General features: G+C 33.3%; 1 protein-coding gene across 1 annotated transcript; it reads right to left on the bottom strand.

Moving 5' to 3' along the window:
* Positions 1-5782: 5782 nt before the first annotated feature.
* LOC108475744 (abscisic-aldehyde oxidase-like) lies at positions 5783-12806 on the bottom strand. The gene is made up of 10 exons (XM_017777736.2): positions 12006-12806; positions 10084-11778; positions 9304-9557; positions 9008-9214; positions 8609-8827; positions 7540-8505; positions 6993-7088; positions 6734-6832; positions 6413-6602; positions 5783-6301 (listed from the first exon to the last, which is right to left on the bottom strand). The coding sequence occupies exons 1-10, from the start codon at positions 12220-12222 to the stop codon at positions 6090-6092; spliced, it is 4155 nt and encodes a 1384-aa protein (XP_017633225.1). The 5' UTR covers positions 12223-12806; the 3' UTR covers positions 5783-6089.
* Between the last annotated feature and the right edge of the window lie 6136 nt (positions 12807-18942).

Raw genomic sequence — 18942 nt, 5'->3', positions numbered from 1 at the left:
TAGACTACCAGAAAAGTATAAATAGATATGCCTGCCAGACAACATTAAATGAAATGGTGGAATTGTCCTTAAATCTTTCATCAATATTACAAGTAGAACAGTCAAACACTGTAAAAGTCAATTCGTGAAGCGGTTCATAATCTTATTGAGTTTTAACAAGCAATATGATCCAACAATAATTTTTGAGAGCTCAGAGAAAAGTTCCGAAACATAATTTCACTAGACATACAAAAACCATGAAATGCTTGCTAGCTCTCTTTGCTTTTGATCGGTAAGATGTTAACTATGTTTGAAAGGGTAAAAAAATTCAGTAGAATTTTATTAGTAAGTTACATAAAATTTTGAGACAAAAGAATATATATATTTCTCACGTAGCAATTATCTTATATATATATATATATATATATATATATATTGCTCAGTGTTTTGGGACAAACTTAGGAGATGTAGAAAAGTTGAGGTTAATACTAAAGAGAATGGAGCAGTATCGGCTAAAAGGAACACTAGTTTTGAAGCTAACAGAGACCAGAGATGGCGAGGGATTTGCTTAACGTAAGGAAGCTCGATAAACTGATAAAGAAAAAGAAGAATGGAGGTAGGGATTTTGATTTGGGGGGTTGAATGAACTGATGGAGAAGAAAAATAATGAATGGTTTAATTTAGGGATTTTTGAAAAAGAAGAAGAATGGATTTAAGGGTTTCAAGGGATGGAGGGTTTGATTTGGGGGAAATTAGGAAAATGGTAGGGTTGGCCAATTGGGGGTAGACGGCTTTGTGGGGGAAATGGGATAAGGTAAAAGGGTTTGGGTTTTGGTATAATATAGATTTAAAATTTAAAATTTAAAATAATATAGTTTATATTTGATTTATTCAAAATATTCGAGTTATTCGAATTTGAAAATTCAACTTGACTTGAATTTGAAATTTGAAAAAAAAAATTGAGTTGATTCGATTAACTCGATTCGAATAATTCAAGATTCGAACTATTTCTTGACTTTTTTGAGTCAAATCAAATTTTGCTCACCTCTACTAGGTGCGCTTTAAAAAGATGTATGCAAGTTGCCTACAGCATGACATCACTAAACAATCCACTGTATAATATCTCTATAAAGGTTTACTTCCCAAGGAGAGGAAGATGATTGACGCTACGAGTGGAGGGGTATTAGTCAACATGACTCATCAAGTTACGCGATATTTGATTTCAACTATGGCGGCCAACTCCTAGAAATTCAAAACTAATGTGGAATTACGAGACGGGTTCATGATATAAGTACTCATTCCTTGGAAGACAAGATAGATAAATTCATTGAAATTGTTCAAATTTTGGTTGTAGGCAAAACACCCCTAAGTTGAGCTTGCAGTATTCATGTAGTCCTTGATCATACAATTGATGCATGTCCAATCCTCAATGACGACTCCATAGCACAAGTGGACACTGTAGGAAACTTTTCGAGACCACCACAAAGGCAATATGACCCAAACTCTAACACTTACAATGTTGAATGGATGGATCATTTAACTTTAATTATGAAGAAAGCCTCAATATAATGAATGTTGGAGAAAATCCCGATTCATAAATGGTTTTCTTGCACATCGAAAAAATAAAAATTTAAAAACTGAGCGGGTTTGTGATATTTATAGCAATAAACTTTTCCCAAAAAGTACTTGTGTTTTGAGCGAGACGGATCCTAGACGTTCTTGAATTTCAATAGAATGACTTTCTCTACTATTCTCGTATGCAAACTATTTCGAGTGTGGGCTCGAACAATCACGAATCAAACACAAAACAAAAAATAATTTTCTTACTTTCAGTAGGAAAGTAAATCTCTCTTTTATAAGAATTGGTAAAATTTTATTTTCCAGAAATAGAATTTATACTTTGAAATAAATTTTGACAATTTTCAGAATAACAATATCTTAAAAGTTGTATATCACTTGTTGTTTTTTTAGCTCTACCAATGTCATTTATTTACAGACGAAGATAAAGAAACCCTAATTGAATTAGTAGATTACAAATAATGCTTATTTAATTGAAAAACCAATCTCCTAGTTGAACTAGGAGAGAGGGGTGACTAATAAGGTGTGCTTTTCCTCATATGTATTATGATGGGATCCGGGCCTCTCATGTATTGGGTCCAATTATATGTGCTTTTGAACTTTTAACCTAAAATTTTATAATTTAATCTAACCCAATACATATTTTCTATTTTCCAAAATAAATGTTATTTATTAAATTAATTTTAATTAATTAATTTTCTAATTAAATAATTTTCTCAACTCAATTCTAATTTTATTAAAATCATGACAACTTTATCGTAAAAAATCTATGAGAAAATATATTTAATTTCTACATTCAATGAATTTCATAGTGACCAATTAATTTAATTCTATTTTTGAACTTCAATTATTTAATTAAATAATTAAAAAATTAATTTAATTCTTAGGTCATTTCCATACTTAGTGAGAAACCATATTTATTTCTGAATGTAACCCATTTATCTAACTTTTTTCATTTCTATCCATTTCTGTTCATTTGATTCAATCATGCAATTCATTTCTGGTTTCAACGATTTAGCGGAGGAACCGATTGAACATATGTAATTAGGGCTTAAATAATTTGTAATCAAGTTTAAGTTTTTCACCTATTAATTATAAACTCATTTAGTCATGAAGTCATTCCACTATAGTATCGTGACTGAGCTCTCCCTAATAATATATCATTACGAAAGCTACTCGATTAGTGTTTGTCCAATGATCTTATCATAAGTGTGTCACCCTAATAGGATATCCTTAATATCTTTGGGATAAATCTATTATCCCATTATGATCCTATTTTATCTCACGACAATCATTATATCTTTCTTTATAAAAAGTCAATTACTATCAAATAGCGATTAAGTTATTCATCATGTAACAAATTTTCCTCTCGTCAAGCATCGGTGTCACGACACCTAGGCTTCAGTGATGGCGACCATGATTTTTTCACTTCAACACCTTCAGTGGTTCGTGACTTGGAAGCTTGGTGTTGCTACTTTAGGCTCGATGACGCAACTCCCTTAATAGTAGGCTGCATATTGATTTCTCATTGAAGTTTGGCATCCTCAAGGTGAAGGGACTTGGTGTCGCGACTTCTAGGGCATCAATGTCGTGACTGACGGTTACAAACTAACAATAAATACGACAAAGGCAAGTGCACCTATCGAACAATAGTATAGCTATGGTGAGTAGAGAATATCATATCCACGAGGATTAAAAGTATTAGTAATTACTATTTTTCTATTATTTAGCTGATAATTTGGGGTGATGTTTTTTATTCTAAATTTATTAAACTAATTTAACTAAGAATGCAACAGAGAAATAATCGAATATTAACCAATGAGATAGACAATACCCAGGAAAGAATCCACCTAGACTTCACCTATTATTATGAATCTGAATTAAATGATTTATTCACTGGTGTTTTGATCCGTAGAAATCCCTAAATTAGATTAATTATCCCTTTCGAGAGTAAGAACAACTGACTCTAGGTTGATTAATTGAAATCTCTTTCCGATTAGAACCCCTATCGTCACATTAATTCGATCTATGGATTCCGCTATGAGATTTGACTCTAATCAGATAGATTTATGTCATCCTATTTCTAGGATTACATGCAAATCCACTCAATTATGCTAGATCTACTATTAAACAGAGACTTTTGCTCCACTAAATTAAGCACATTAAACATGAATTAATATCCTGAAAATATTAAAACAAGAAATAAGCATACATAATTGAGAATAAGAATCAACTATTTATTGCTTAAAAACAAAAATTAAATAAAAAGATTCATCGTAGGTTTCATCCTCCCTAGGTATCTAGGGAATTAGTTCATAATCCTAAATAGAAACATCTCAAAATTAGAATATCCACAAGACATAAAGAAACTCAATAAAACTTCGAAAGAAACTAGAGAGAGATCTTCAATCTTGATAGAGATCCGCTTCCGAGTTGGTTCTGATGGCATTCTTTGAGTGTTTCCAACGGAGATCCGCTTCCGAGTTGGTTCCGATGGCGTTCTTCGAGTGTTTTCTTCGATCTTTTCTGATTGCCCCATTATGTCTTCTTTTAATGGGTATTTATAGACTTTGAATGCTCAGGAAGCCTAAAAATTGAGTTTTTCCGCATATTTGGGAAGTAGGATGCGAAATCAAAATAATCCATAAAAGATACCTGTAAATACGCGGAATAAGCATATAAAAGATACGTAAATTTCTTGAGAATAAACTCCTTGAGTTTTTTGAGGTTCTTTGACTAGAAAAATAGTTTAGTAATCCATAAAATAAAGAACACAAAAAAATCAAAATAATACTAACAGTGGTTGTCTCTAGGTATTAACCTAATAATGTCTATTTATAAGGCAAAAATCACATAAAGGAGAAAATACAAAATTTTCCTTGATTAAAATAAAGCAAAATTTTGGTAGATTTTTGCGTTAAACTTCTAAAACATTTTTAGACACTTTTTTGACATTTTTTTGGGTTTGATTCATGAAATAACTTTGGTTAAATCTTTCAATTACCTTCAAACAAATATATTATGAGCCTAAAACGGAGTTTTGGAGTAATGCTGTGTTGAAAGTCTATTCCACAAAAACTTGTCAAAATTAATCATTAACTCATTTTTTTCTCCAATTATTCTACTAAATCCATAATAAATAAAACATAAGTATAAATAATATAATTAAGAAGTTCGATGCATAATTAAGAGTAAACTTTTAGGTTTTTTCATTCGTAGACTTGATGAAATCCATCATTATTGCTTTCCCGTAGGCGTAATTTGTACTGTTGAGTATAAAGGGATGAGACACTGATAAACCTTCGATTTGCAAGCAATCTTTAGACCAAGAAACCCATTAGTTGTTTTAAGTGACAGTCTGTACTAATTGAAAGAACTATGAATGACATTTGTAAGCAAAATTGAGCAGTGTCAACTACTTTAAGCATTGATGAAGAAAAATGAAAAATATAGTGATATGTTGATGCAGTTCAGTTTTCCCATGTCTATCTTAGAGAGGAAATTCAGTATGTTAACACCTCGTATAACAAGTGATTATAAGCTCTAACATTCACCGGATTAAAATATCACTTTTGCACCTAAGATCTAGATCACTTTCCTAGTTTTCCCCTAGACAACTTAGGATAAAAACCAAGTAACACACTTAATTTTACCCTCAATGCACTCCAAAGAAACATTCATCAATTAATAGAATAAAGTGCTCTCAGATCAGTACACCACTTATACAAGTCTCCTCAATATATATGAAATTGAGACTTGCAAACACACTATATAAATTACAATGAATCTTCCCATTAAAATAGCTAAATAATCAACTTTGAAAATATCTTCCATAAGTCCAAGATAAATCTTGAGTATTCAGGATATGCTTCCAAGTTTACTTGATCTGATCCAATCTCTTCAAAATAGGAAAGTTAATTTTCTTAACTCAATCCAAATCGATCTTCAAGATATGTTACTATAAACGGTTTATATATCATAGAATGACTTGCATACATCAATATTAACAGCAAATATCTTAACCCAATGTTTTTTGTTACCAAAATTCGCTAACACATATATAGCAAGTTTATGAGCTTGTGTAATGCCAAACGCTAGCGGGTACTATTACTTGGCATTTTTCATAAATTGCTTCAATAAACTGGTAAAAAAGTTTGGTATAAATTGAGACAAAAAATATAGATACTAACTTGAGAAAAAGTATCAAATTTGAGGACTAAATGCATATTTAAACTTTTAAAAAATCTATAATAACATATTGATTCAATTAAAATTTTAATTACTTTTTTTAACATAAGTAATAACACGACATAAATAGGAATAATAATAATAACAATTACAATAATCGTGATAGTAAGAAGAAGACGAACACAATACTAACACAAGAATTAACAGGTTTGCACAAGAGATCCAACAAACCATATAGGCCCAACATGAAGGGCTTGTGAAAGACTAATGATAAACCTTGCTTTCTCTACAGGCAATCAAAGATTGGGACATTGTTTAACTGATAGCCTTCAGAATCCTATCACTTAGCTTCCGATTGTCCACTGTAAGAATCTTTGAACGCTGTCAAGCCCACAAAGCTCCTTCACAACAGGCATGATTGCAGGTACCTCCAACTTAAATGTTGAACTAGACTCGTCTCCTCCCCATGAATGAAGTTGTTCCCTGGCTTCTTTTATAGCTGCTCTTATAGCACAGTGTACCGAAGCTGCTAGCGTTAACGGCGGCTCTCCCGAAGCTGCAAAGGAACAAATTGTTTGATGATTGCAGTAAGAACCGGATGCCCATCTTTTACATACTTACATGCATGCATACATAATAATTGTTTGATGAAAAAATCCCAACTTGCCTTTTGATGAAAGTACACGATGTTTATGATGTCCACTGTTGAGGATTTCTACATTAAACTGCTTAGGTATAGTGTCCACTGTGGGGATCTTATAAGTCCAAGTGCCTTCTGCAGTCACTAATCCTTTAGAGTTTGTAGGATATTCTTCAAGCATAAAGAACCCTATTCCTTGAACAAATGCTCCTTCAGTCTTATAGGAAAAAAAAAAAAAAAGACCCAAGAAACTTGTTAGTCAATGCTTGAATTTAATCATGATTGCATGTAAAAAAGAAAAAAAACCCAAATGTTGCAGAGCATTGAAATCATATAAAAGATCATAACCTGTCCTAAATCAACAGCAGGATTTAAGCTTTGGCCGCAATCATATATGATATCTGTTTGTAATATTGTGGTTTGCCCTGTTAAAACGTCTATCTCCACCTGCAATGCCACATCTTCATTATTAGGAATTTGTTTTTGAGATTCTGCAACCGATATAAGATGAACGAGACATGTTTAATTGACTAGCTCTGGAAAATTCGCCTTGAAGAAAACTGCAAAGAATGAATAAAAGAAGACTAAGATCCGTTGATATACTTGCCTCACTCACTGCAGCACCATAATTCAAGTAACTCAGGGACGAAATGTCTGGTACATATAACGAAATTGCTGATAAGTTCACGGAACTGTTATATGCCTGCATGTGGTTAGATTAAAAGAGTGAAACAGGAATCATCAAAATCTATGAGCAAAGTATCATCAAGCAAGTATATGAAGAATTAAAACAGTAGAAAAAATATAAGCATGTTTCAGGGTAGAACTGAGGCCCTCTGCTGAAATAATTAAGGTGGCCAATAAGGCTACTCTTAAACCTCAGTACCATATTTGACATCGCCATACTTTTCCTTTTCGTTCTAAAATTATCTGCAACGTTTCAGCTTCTTAATGTCGAACTGTATATTTGTTATAGAGCCATGAAGAGCAAAGAGATTTGGAGCAATTTAGCGGTAATGTTTCCATCAAAAAGATCACCCAAATTTCGATTTCTAATCAGAAAACTAAATAAACAGATCGTAGAATCAATGTCTAAGCCTTTTCTCTCAACATATGATACGAAATGAACATAAGACCTTGAGTTTAACAAATACCTGAAGAATCAATGTCTCCCATTTTAAAGATCCCATTTGCTCTACCAACCTTTCCTTGAAAGCTGTCAGTCGCTCGACTAAGATATCGCAGCAACGTCTAACAGCTTCACAGCTTGATTCTGACGTTGTACTTCCAGCAGTGGTGCCACCTTGAATTAAACTCAAGGTATCAGTTTGTATGACCCTCACCTTCTCCAAAAGTTCGTCAGTTCCACCACATTGGATCAAACCAAGAGCGTATGCTGTCATCTGTTTCACCTTCGTCCAAAGACCCTGACCGAGCTCAATGCCTCCAACTTCAACTACAATCGATCCATCACATAGAATGCTTACTTTCCCTGGGGTTGCTTTCAAGGTCACTTCATGCACGATAGGGACTCGAGAGATTCCCCTTTTCCGCCATTTATTACACCTATTAAACTGTTTCAACATTTCAATCCTATGGTAAAAGCTTGAAGACGTTCCCAACTTATTCCATATAGAAGGTAAAGTATACTCCAATGGTTCACCAGCACTGTTCTTGAAAAACAATTCAAGGCTTTCGTACTTGTGGAGATTAATACTTCTAACTGAATCAACATCCAGGGAAAGAGTGGATGCCACATTTTCTATTATAGCTTCAGCAATGAATGATCCCTGCACTTCCCCAGGGGCCCTCATCGATGATCTGCTCGGACGGTTTGTTTTACAAACCTTTATATCGAAAGCTAAAGCACCCCAGTCGTACTTCCTTAGTGAACCGAACATATGATTTGGCAACAATGGACTTATATCAACTGAAATCCCTGCATCAATTAATATATCGAGTCTTAAGGCTGTAATCTTCCCATTACCTTTGAATCCTACACTGTAAGTTATCTTCATTGGATGCCTTCCTCCTGCCATTATCATATCAGTCTGGCGATTGACATAGATCCTGACCGGACGCTGTAGTTTGTAAGCAGCAAGTGCACATGCTGTAGAAACCTATAACATCACATTGTATCTAGTCTGATGCTCACACTGAGTACGATTTGACATATATTTAGCTGTAAATAAGACAAATAAGAACACACTTAATGATACTCACTGGCATTGCTTTTATGGCCTTTCCACCAAATCCTCCCCCAACCCTTCTTGTTATCACACGAACATTGTGTCCAGGAACACCAAGGCATTTAGCTATTGTACTGTGCGCGAGCTCAGGGCATTGACTAGAACTGTATACGATCATGCAGTTGTCTTCATCTGGCACAGCAAGAGCTGCTTGCGTCTCCATGTAGAAATAATATTGTGATCCAAGTTTGATCTAGTCCCATGAATTCAAGTTAGAATGTCTTTAAAAGAAATAAGCCTATATGAATCTATTTTCTTGGTTATGTTTCGCGAAAATGCAAAGTACGGTCTCTAAAAAGAGAGTTAAGCTGAGGCCTATGGTACAGAAACGTGTTGAACTTAGGCTGAAAGAATGGTGAAATATTATAATTACCTCAGCCGAGTGAATTTGATGATCAGCTTCAGCCATTCCTTTAGAAAAATCGCCAACCTGTTTAGGGTAAAGGGAAGAAGGGACCTCAAAAAAGCTACATCTTTCAAAAGCCTTTTCAACAGATAATATTGGATCTAGATTCTCCTTGTCATAATTAATCACTGCAAGGTTGGCAGCCATGTCTGCATTTCTCTGTGTATCTGCAACCTGAGATGATCATTTAAATGATCAAGCTTTTTAAAATGTCATTTTGATGATGATATTAGACATACAAAAGGCTTAAAACATGGAATTACCACCAAGGCAATGCGTTGACCAGCGCATTCAGTGAGCTCATCTGCATATAATGGTTCAGAACCAAACATGGTCTGAGCCCCTATATTTTCCCCAGGAATGTCTTTGGAAGAAATGAGCTTGATGACTCCATCCAGTGATGATCCAGGCTTAAATTTTATGTCCTTCACCCATGCTAATGGCTCCGTGCTGTAAATAAATGCTCCGTGCAGGCAATTGCTTGGAGATGGAATGTCATCCACATAAACAGCTTCACCTACAAATTTATGGTGGGTGAGCAACATTGACAATATTTTATTGTAAAGTGCATGCAGAAGGTAAATGAACTTCAGGTATGAAAGCTAAAATAATAGTGACTTTCGCTGGGAAAACTTTGGAAACATTTGATCAATATTATCCACTTGTGAGTGTCGGATAAATGTGTCCAACATGGATACGCTCAAAATTTTTAAAGTTTTTCTATATATTTGGAAGATCATATTTGGACATGAATACACATATTCGGAGTAACATAGCAAAGCAGCAGTTACGTTTAACATTTAAATAACAAGGTATTATCACAATAAAGAATATATAAAATTGAAGGATTAAAGAGTGAATCATTTTTATCAACGTGTTCTGCTTTCTAACCAGTTTTGAAGAAACATAAAGCAATTAAAAAGAGTAAAGAACAAGGAGCAGCAATGTAAGAAAACAAAAGTTGGCCCTGAAAATTATTAATGGTCAAACTATGACTGCTAGTGCTAGATCATTCAAGGAATAAGAGCTAAGATGTGACAAACCAGAAGCTTGGAGGGTAGCTCCAGCTTTTTTAATAGGCTCTCCAACAGGATTATATTCTTCACTTAACTGAATCACCTGCTTTGCAGATGATAACAAAGTTGAGAATTTGGTTTGATCAAGCTGGTTAGAATCCTGTTTTCCTTTGAAATCACTGAATGGCAAAGCTTTATTATCTCCATCAGACCAAAAGCTGGAAATCTCAGCAGGGTTCTCAAGTAAGGGGTATAGAAAATCGAAGAGAAAGCCAATGGCCAAGCTCAACCGATAAGCCGGATGGGAGGTACCATCTTCAGGCACCACAGTAGTTTCAAGTATTTTAATGGCCTCATATAGAACACTGGTGTTTAGAAACTTTGCTGATAGAAACTCTTCAACATTCCTTGCTCTAATGGCATGTTTTGTTCCATAAGCACCAAATGTCAATCGACAGTGATTTAGCATAATTCCAGCCTTACTAAGTGAAACCTCAGCCAGGAAAGCGCTATTCATATAGGGAAGTGCATTTCCAATAGGGCGTGGTGCGGCTCGATACGTCTCAAATAGCAACTTAGTGTAGCCTTGGGAAGAAATATCCACACTTAACCTCCAGCATGGAATTTTAATGGCTAAAAGAACACTTTTGGAATCTAACGGAGGCCTCCCAAGAAACTCCTCCAGCATGATACTTTCATGCCTTTGATCAGTCAAGATATCAACCATTGCATCCACAGAAAGTAGTATTGTTGCAATATCTGATGGAAAGTGTTTCCTTTGGGCCATCATCAGGTTTCCACCTATACTAGCTGAATTCCTGAGGAACCCTGAGGCAATCTTTTCCATATGATCCGCAAGCTTTTTGAACACAAGTTTACCTTCTTGGCTGAACTGAGGTTCATTTGCTTCCTTCAAAGTTTCAATGGCCTTGGAAATTGTCACTGCTGCTCCAATTTCAATCCCAGTATGATCTTTCTTAATGATTGAAAGCTCTGGAATGTATCTTAAATCAATATACTTGTTGAAACGTTTTAGTTCCTTATAATAACCCATTCCCGTGTTGCTGACAACTATCTTCCTTGACGTTTCATTGTTCTCATCATCCATTTGCAGTAACCGTTGAAGTTGCTGAAGACTAACTGGACTATACCAATAACATGCTTCAGATTCCATATTGAAACCAGCCTTGGTTTTATTCTTCAGAAACTCAGGAAACACACAAGTTCCATTTCCATGGCTATATGGAGGTAATCTCCTCAGCTTTACTTCATCACATTCTCCTTTTTTCCAAAACGAGTTAAGTCCCAAATCCTCCATATCAACATCGGTTGCGAAAGTTTTACAGGCATCGACAATGGGACGGTAACCGGTGCAGCGACAAAGATTGCCTGCAATAGACTTTTCAGCTTCAGGAACTGTTAGCTTGGAGAATCCAGGACGTGGTTCAGGCCTATCAGACTTATCGGCATTAACGAGGGCTGAATAAAGAGAAACACACATTCCTGGAGTGCAATAACCACATTGAGAAGCATGGAAACCACTGAACCTTTCCTGAATAGGGTGGAATCCATCCTTGCTATTTCCAATTCCCTCAGCTGTTGTGATTGAACATCCATTGACACTGCAAAGTAGTGTCAGGCATGAACTCACTGTAAAATCCTCAACCTTGTCAAGGAAAGGGTCGTATTTGGACAGCAGAACAACACAGGCACCACATCCTCCTGTCAAACAAGAAAACAGTTGGATGTTAATACAGAAGTGGCTCAAAAATGCGCTCCAAGAGTGAACTTTGGAAGCGTAGAAGTAAGTCAGGGATAAAAAATTACACCCAATGCAGCAAAACCATGGCAACAATCGAACTATGAAAAGCGATCAAGCTATTAAAGATGTTTAGGAACTTTTAACATCCATAATTGATAAAATTTTCCAATAAGAAAGAGAGACAGACCTTCACCGCAACCAAGCTTGGGACTTTTGAAAGATGTCTGGGAACGCAAGAACTCGAGCAAAGTAGTAGAAGGGTCTACTTGGAAGAGCTCAAACCTCTCTCCATTAACAGCAAAAACTAAACTTTGCTCTGTTAACTTAGTTGTAGTTCGTGTATGACTATGCTCACCCATTTTTCTCTGAGCCCTCCTGAAACTATCACTCAACTGATCATCCATGAAAGATACCTTAATTATAAAACAAATAAACAAACAAAAGTGCGAGAAAGGTGCTATAACATCTGGTAAACAAAATAGCCTTTTAAGAAAATTGAAATTTAAGATGCAGTTTGCCGAAACCAAATATAAATAGAAAGAGGTCGAATAAATATATATTTTAGATTCAAATTCACACGCAACTTGTTTTTAAGTGAAGTATAAAAATTTAATCCAGTTTGTAGTTGTAATACATGCAACTGAATTGGGAAGAGTTTTGATCCAAGGGTCGTTCAGAGATATATCTGCTTTAAGGGCATTCTAGACTTGATCTTTAAAAATCAAGTTTAGCCATTATCTGTAGGCGGAACAAGATCATAAGGCACTTTTCTTCAAAAACGGGTTTGACCTTTCTTGGGAAAACAGTTTTGATCTCTTTTCTTCAATTGACGAAGATCAACAAGATCAAAAGGTGACTTTCTTTGGAACTAATACGGTGTTTTTCAAGATTTTTTCAAGTTCTTAGATTTCTTCTTCAAGTTCTTTAGATTTTAGAGAGGATTTTGAGTATTAAATCTTTCTTTAAGAGAACTTTTAAATTTTTGAACTTCCATAAAGTGGTTTAGAGGTGATTTCTTTTATAATACTAGTCACTTGGGTAAAAGAGAGTTGTTGTGAAATGTAAGCCCTTCATTTGAAGTGATCCATAAATGTTTTAACTCATTTATTTATTATTTATCTAACATTAATATAATTAATTAGAGATAAAATAATTATTTAATATTATCACTTAATTAAATTAAAATTTATTATTGATCTATTAATTAATTTAAATTAATGTCCAAATATTTTTTCCGGTTTGCAATATTATAATATTATATTCAACAAATATTTTTAACAATTATATAATAAAAGATATTTTAAGATACAATCCATTAAAATAATTATTTGTATGTGTTGCACATGAAATCTTGTCCAATGAGCTGCTACTAATCTTCAATATTCGAAATTAATTTATCAAAAATATGCCAACCAGAAATGGTAAATTATAATATTTTATCAACTTTTTCCTCAAATGCAACTAGAGTTGTAGCTAGTAGTTTTAACTAGCATTAAATTCTGATCCCCTTGACATTTTACAGAACAAAAACTCATCACCACGTCAAGTAATCTCCCTTTGACATTTTGCAACACAAAATGATCACCACGTCAAGTAAACTCCCCTTGACATTTTACTACAAAACCTTATAACCACGTCAAGTAGGAGTAAGCAACTCAATACTTCCACATATTTGATGTCCAAAATTAGAGTAAATTATATTATTAGTGTATTTTTATTTTAGTTATTAAATTACAAAAATTTTTAATCTCATTGTTAATGTTTTAGATCCCGTTAAATTATCAAAGAAAAAGATGATGTGACCTTTTTAAATTGGTATAATAACATATTTAGTCATTAACATTTATATATTTATATTAATTTAGTCATAATTCTAAATAATTTAATAAATTTAATCCTCTATATTTGTAAATTCTATCAATTTACTACTCAAACACATCTTCATCATAAATTTATCCAAACAAGAAATAATTTAAATAAAATTTTATGAACATAAAACTGAAATAGTTGTCTTGTAATTATGAATTGAAAAAGAAAGAAAATATAAAAAGCAAAAGAAAATATGGAACCATGTTTATGTTGTCCTAAAAGAAATAGTTATCAAATTAACAGTCTATGAATATGAATTGGTTCAGCGTTGAGATACTCTTGAATACATTGCTCCAAATCTCAGTTTAGCTTTGGATTATATAAAAATGAAAAGAAAATATAGAACAATGTTTCTACTATAATGATGATAAATGTATTTCCATAAAAGCTGAAATTATTTACTGCTTTGAAGTTAATGGTGGAAAACAAATTCGACGATGCTAATTTAAAATGAAGCTTTTAATCAATGAAACCATCCATTGCTATTTTAATGATGTTTAAAATCTGGGTTTAGTCTTTGATTTCTAAATAACAATTACGAAGGGTTAAATTTATTGCATCATTAGAAGTAAGATTAAATTGATAGAATTTGTAATAATTAATGATTAAATATGTTATTATATCAATTTAAAAAAGATCATGCCATAATTTTTATTTAACGGAAAATGACTAAAACAAATTTAATAAAAAATATTAGTGACGAAATTAAAATTTTAATAATTTAATAACTAAAATAAAAATAAATTAATAATTAAATGACTAATTATATAATTTAGTTGCAAAATTGTCAAATAGTCACATTCTTCACGCAGACAACTGGAGTCAAGACAAAGATTGATTTATTGGATACAATTTTGGCAAAAATAAGGGTACATGTGGATTTCAAGAAAAAAATTAAAGATATAGATTGAAGTTTTGATTATTTTTAGTAAATGGACAAAAATGCATTTAAGAAAAATACTTTTTGAAAAATACGTTTTAAAAAACATACTTTTCTCAAAACACGTTTTTATCATATCCAAAAACAATTTTCCTAAATAATTAATTTTTTTTTGAAATTGACATACCCTAATTTTACTTTTATTAATGTCAAGTATCTTTCAAATTGGTCCCGATTATTTAATAGCCAGTCCATTTTGTAGTCGCAACATGACAATTCTTTAATTACACTTATTTTATTTTTACTTTTTATTACGTTGAAAACAATATTTATTTCAATAACAAGAAAATAAATTATATTTATTTTTAACTTCCTCTAAATCAATAATATCTTGATTTCTTATTATAATAGAAATTTTTATTATTGCAAATTATATTATATTGTTTATATTTTTTTCACTCTAAGGTAGTGAATTTAAACTATTTTTAAAAAATGCTTAATGTGAAAGTGATATTTAGAACCCCCAATATTTGTCTTATTGGTAAAGAGTTTACCATATTCTCAAAGTTGTGAGATCGATCGATAAGTTATGTTTATATGATAGTTTAAATAAGTGTTGTATAAATGTGTAAGTTTAAAATTCTATTCTATATATATATATATAAAAAAAAAAAAAGAAGAAGCAATATTTAAGTGTATATATATACACACACCTTTCATTAACATGAACATGTGTGGTGTAAAACCAGCCTTTAGACGGTATTTTGGGAATTTGGACTGTCCTAACCTAATCCAAATCAAAGATTACATATATTACTAGATTTTGTCACATTCATTATATGAGTAAAAGAAATATAACACCCCTTCTCAACTCGATCATCGGGTTCGAGAGCTACAGGATGTCATATCCGTTGTCAGAGCAACTATCATCAATTGTACAACAAATAAATCATTTAAACATTCAAACATACCACTAACACATTCATATCATGATATACAATCCTTTCTGACTCTCAATCAAGCTTATGGAAGCTTTTTTGTCTATCTGAGTATGAAATATGACCAAATTGTAAAGTTTCAAAAATTCAGGGCCGATGTCGTGACGTCACCTCCTCTACATCATGATGTCACCAAAGCAGTTTTTCACAAGGTCACATACTGTCGACCTGCATTGCGAGGAGAAAAATGTGGTCATTGTGACAAGGACTCTATTTTTATACAAGTTAGGCCATTCGGTACCTCTTTCATGTCAACCTTTCAAACTTACCATTTGCTGCATTTTGCACAACATTTTCCTACACAAAAACATACCAAATACATGCCAAAGCATAGCATTTAACCAATTCCAGCCATCCATTCTAATATTTCCACAATTTGGCATCAAACTTATCAATTCAACTTATATCAATTCAACCTAATCAACCATGTCTGTTAACCATTAAATATCATCATTTTAACCATGTAATTCATACTTAATTTTGCCATTTATAGTGCCACAAACATAGCTCCAAGTGTTACCAAAACATTTATACTCAATAGGCATTGACCTTATTAAAACTCAAGCATTATAAATGATTCAAACTAAAACTATCATTTTCAGTTAACATATCAAACACTTATGTACATGCCACATAACCAAACTTTAACATGTTTGAAATACTACCAAATTGATAGCAGGATAATGTGAACTTCTCGTAGATTTGATCGACACGTTCTGCAAGTTGGCAATCTACAAGGAAAGGGAAAACAATGGGGTAAGCATTTCGAATGTTTAGTAAGTTCATATGAAAATTACTCAACTCACCTTGACATTACAATAAATTAAGTTGTTAAACACATTGATATATAACATGGCATCCTTATACTTTCATATGTAATTCAGCATTACAACCAATAGGTTAGTCCATTAGCATAACAAGGACATATAACTCAATTCATATACATATTCAACATATTTATCATATATCAATACTATCCATTTTATATTCAATTTGCATACATAAGTAATTCATTTCATGTTCAAATCATATACACCGTTTTCATTTTCATCACGTTACCATGTTCTCACCCAATAGGACTTTAGTAAATAGAAATCGGATACACAGAACTATAGTGCTCACACAAGCTGACAGTGATCAGGGCTGCTCACACAAGTTTTTATCGATGAATTGGCTCACAAGCCTTCGTTTATAAATTGAAAACCCACAAAAAATGTTGGATCTCAAATAAAAATGTAAATCCTTGATCGTTTTCATATTTGACCCTAATGGCATGTCATATGTATTTTAATCTTTTACTAAGTTCACCAACATACATGTACTGATAGACCTTAGGTCTACTCATTCTTACATCTGTAGTAAGTTTGTGGTTGGAAGAGTCTTAGAGTTGTCCCCACTAAGGCTAGCATGATAGTTACCAATCCACTTGATCAGAGTACTATGGACAACAGGGTGGTAAAGGACTGTTCTTTGAGTTTTGGCTAACATGTATTTTTGGCGAACTTAATGCTACTGAGTTTCCATGAGTTTGATGCCATACTGGGATTGAATTGGCTGACAAGACATAGAGCAGCAGTTGAGTGCAAGTCTAGATGTGTATGGTTACTATCTGTCAATGGCAATAAGGTGTTCGTTTCAAGGGTGAAGTGTGATGTCAAAAACATTTTAGTCTCAGTCGTTACAGTTTAAAAAATGATTGTAAAAGGTGAAGATGTTTATTTAGCATATATCTTAGAATCTAAGATAGTGAAGGAAGACTCCGCGCAAGTACCAGTTGTGAATGAGTTTCCAGATTTTTTCTAGATGAATTACCGGGGATATCGCCAAAAAAAATGCATAGTTTTCTATTGATGTAATGTTGGGGACTGTTCTTATATCAAGTGCGTTGTATAGAATGGCGCTAGTCGAATTGAAGGAGTTGAAAGCTTAGCTGCAAGAATTATTAGATAAAGGGTTTATCGAACCAAGTGTTTCACCTTGAAGTGCACCAATATTGTTTGTTAAGAAGAAAGATGAGACCTTCCAATTGTGTATTGATTATAGATAGTTGAACAAGGTGACCATTAAGAATATGTATCTGCTACCCAAGATTAAAGACTTGTTTGATCAATTAAGTGGAACTAGAGTGTTCTCAAATATTGATCTATAATCGAGGTATTATCAAGTCCAGATTAAAGGGGATGATATTCCTAACACTGCATTTCGTACTCACTATGGGCATTATGAATTCCTAGTGATATCAGTGTTTATGGATTTGATGAACAGAGTATTTTAGGCCTACCTCGACCGTTGTGTGGTCTTATTCATTGATGACATTCTGGTTTATTTAAAGAGTGAGGCAGATCATAATGAACATTTGTGAATAGTTTTGAATGTTCTCTGAGAAAACAAATTGTACGCCAAGTTCAACAACTGTGAGTTTTGGCTAAAGGAAGTTCACTTCTTGGGCCATGTTATATTTGCAAATAGGATTAAGGTAGATCTTGAGAAGATTCAGGTTGTACTAGAATGCAATCCGCTAAAAAATATTATAGAAGTGTGCAATATCATTGGTTTGGCGGGGTACTATAGAAGGTTCATGAAGTGGTCTTTCATGATTGCGACACCATTGATGCGGTTATTGAGAAAAGATGAGAGTTTTACTGGTCTAAAGAGTGTTAACACAGCTTCAATAAACTAAATAAGAGATTGACTGAAGCCCTAATGTTGATTCAACCAGAATCAAGAACAAAATACGTAATGTTCATATATGCATCTTTGAATGGGTTGGGGTGTGTGATCATGCAGAGAGGAAATGTGGTTACTTATGTTTCATGCCAATTCAAGCCTTATAAGAAGAATTACCCAACTCATGACCTGGAACTGGCCACCATGGTGTTGGGAGAAGTGTCGTATATTTTCAAACCACAAAAGCTTGAAGTATCTATTCACTTAAAAAGAGTTGAACCTACGCCAATGATTATAGATAGAGTTGTTAAAGGATTATGACTTAACCATTGAGTACTATCTAGGAAAAGAAAATTTGGTGGCTGATGTGTTAAGTAGAGAGATTGTTGCAACTCTGGCTTTCTTGAGAGCAAGAGTATGTCTGGTGAATGACGGGTCACTTCTCGCCAAGTTAAGGGCAAGCAAGACTTATTTTCCTTTCCTAAATATTGGATTCCTAACTCAAGGATGCACAGTATAATAAGTGATAAACCGTAATTCATACATATTTTTATCCCATGCTTAGCACATTTTATGGATTAATTTTCCTTAAAATTGGTGAATTTGATGCTCCTAATGCCTTAATTTCATGTTTTATACTTAGGTGAGCATAGGAGAGTGAAAAGAATGAGAAACATGCCAAAAATAGAGAAAATAGGCCAATGTACGAA

This window comes from Gossypium arboreum, chromosome 7 (genome assembly GCF_025698485.1).
Source record: "Gossypium arboreum isolate Shixiya-1 chromosome 7, ASM2569848v2, whole genome shotgun sequence".
In the NCBI taxonomy this organism is placed as follows: Eukaryota; Viridiplantae; Streptophyta; class Magnoliopsida; order Malvales; family Malvaceae; genus Gossypium; species Gossypium arboreum.
This window is presented reverse-complemented; position numbering and strand designations above follow the sequence as displayed.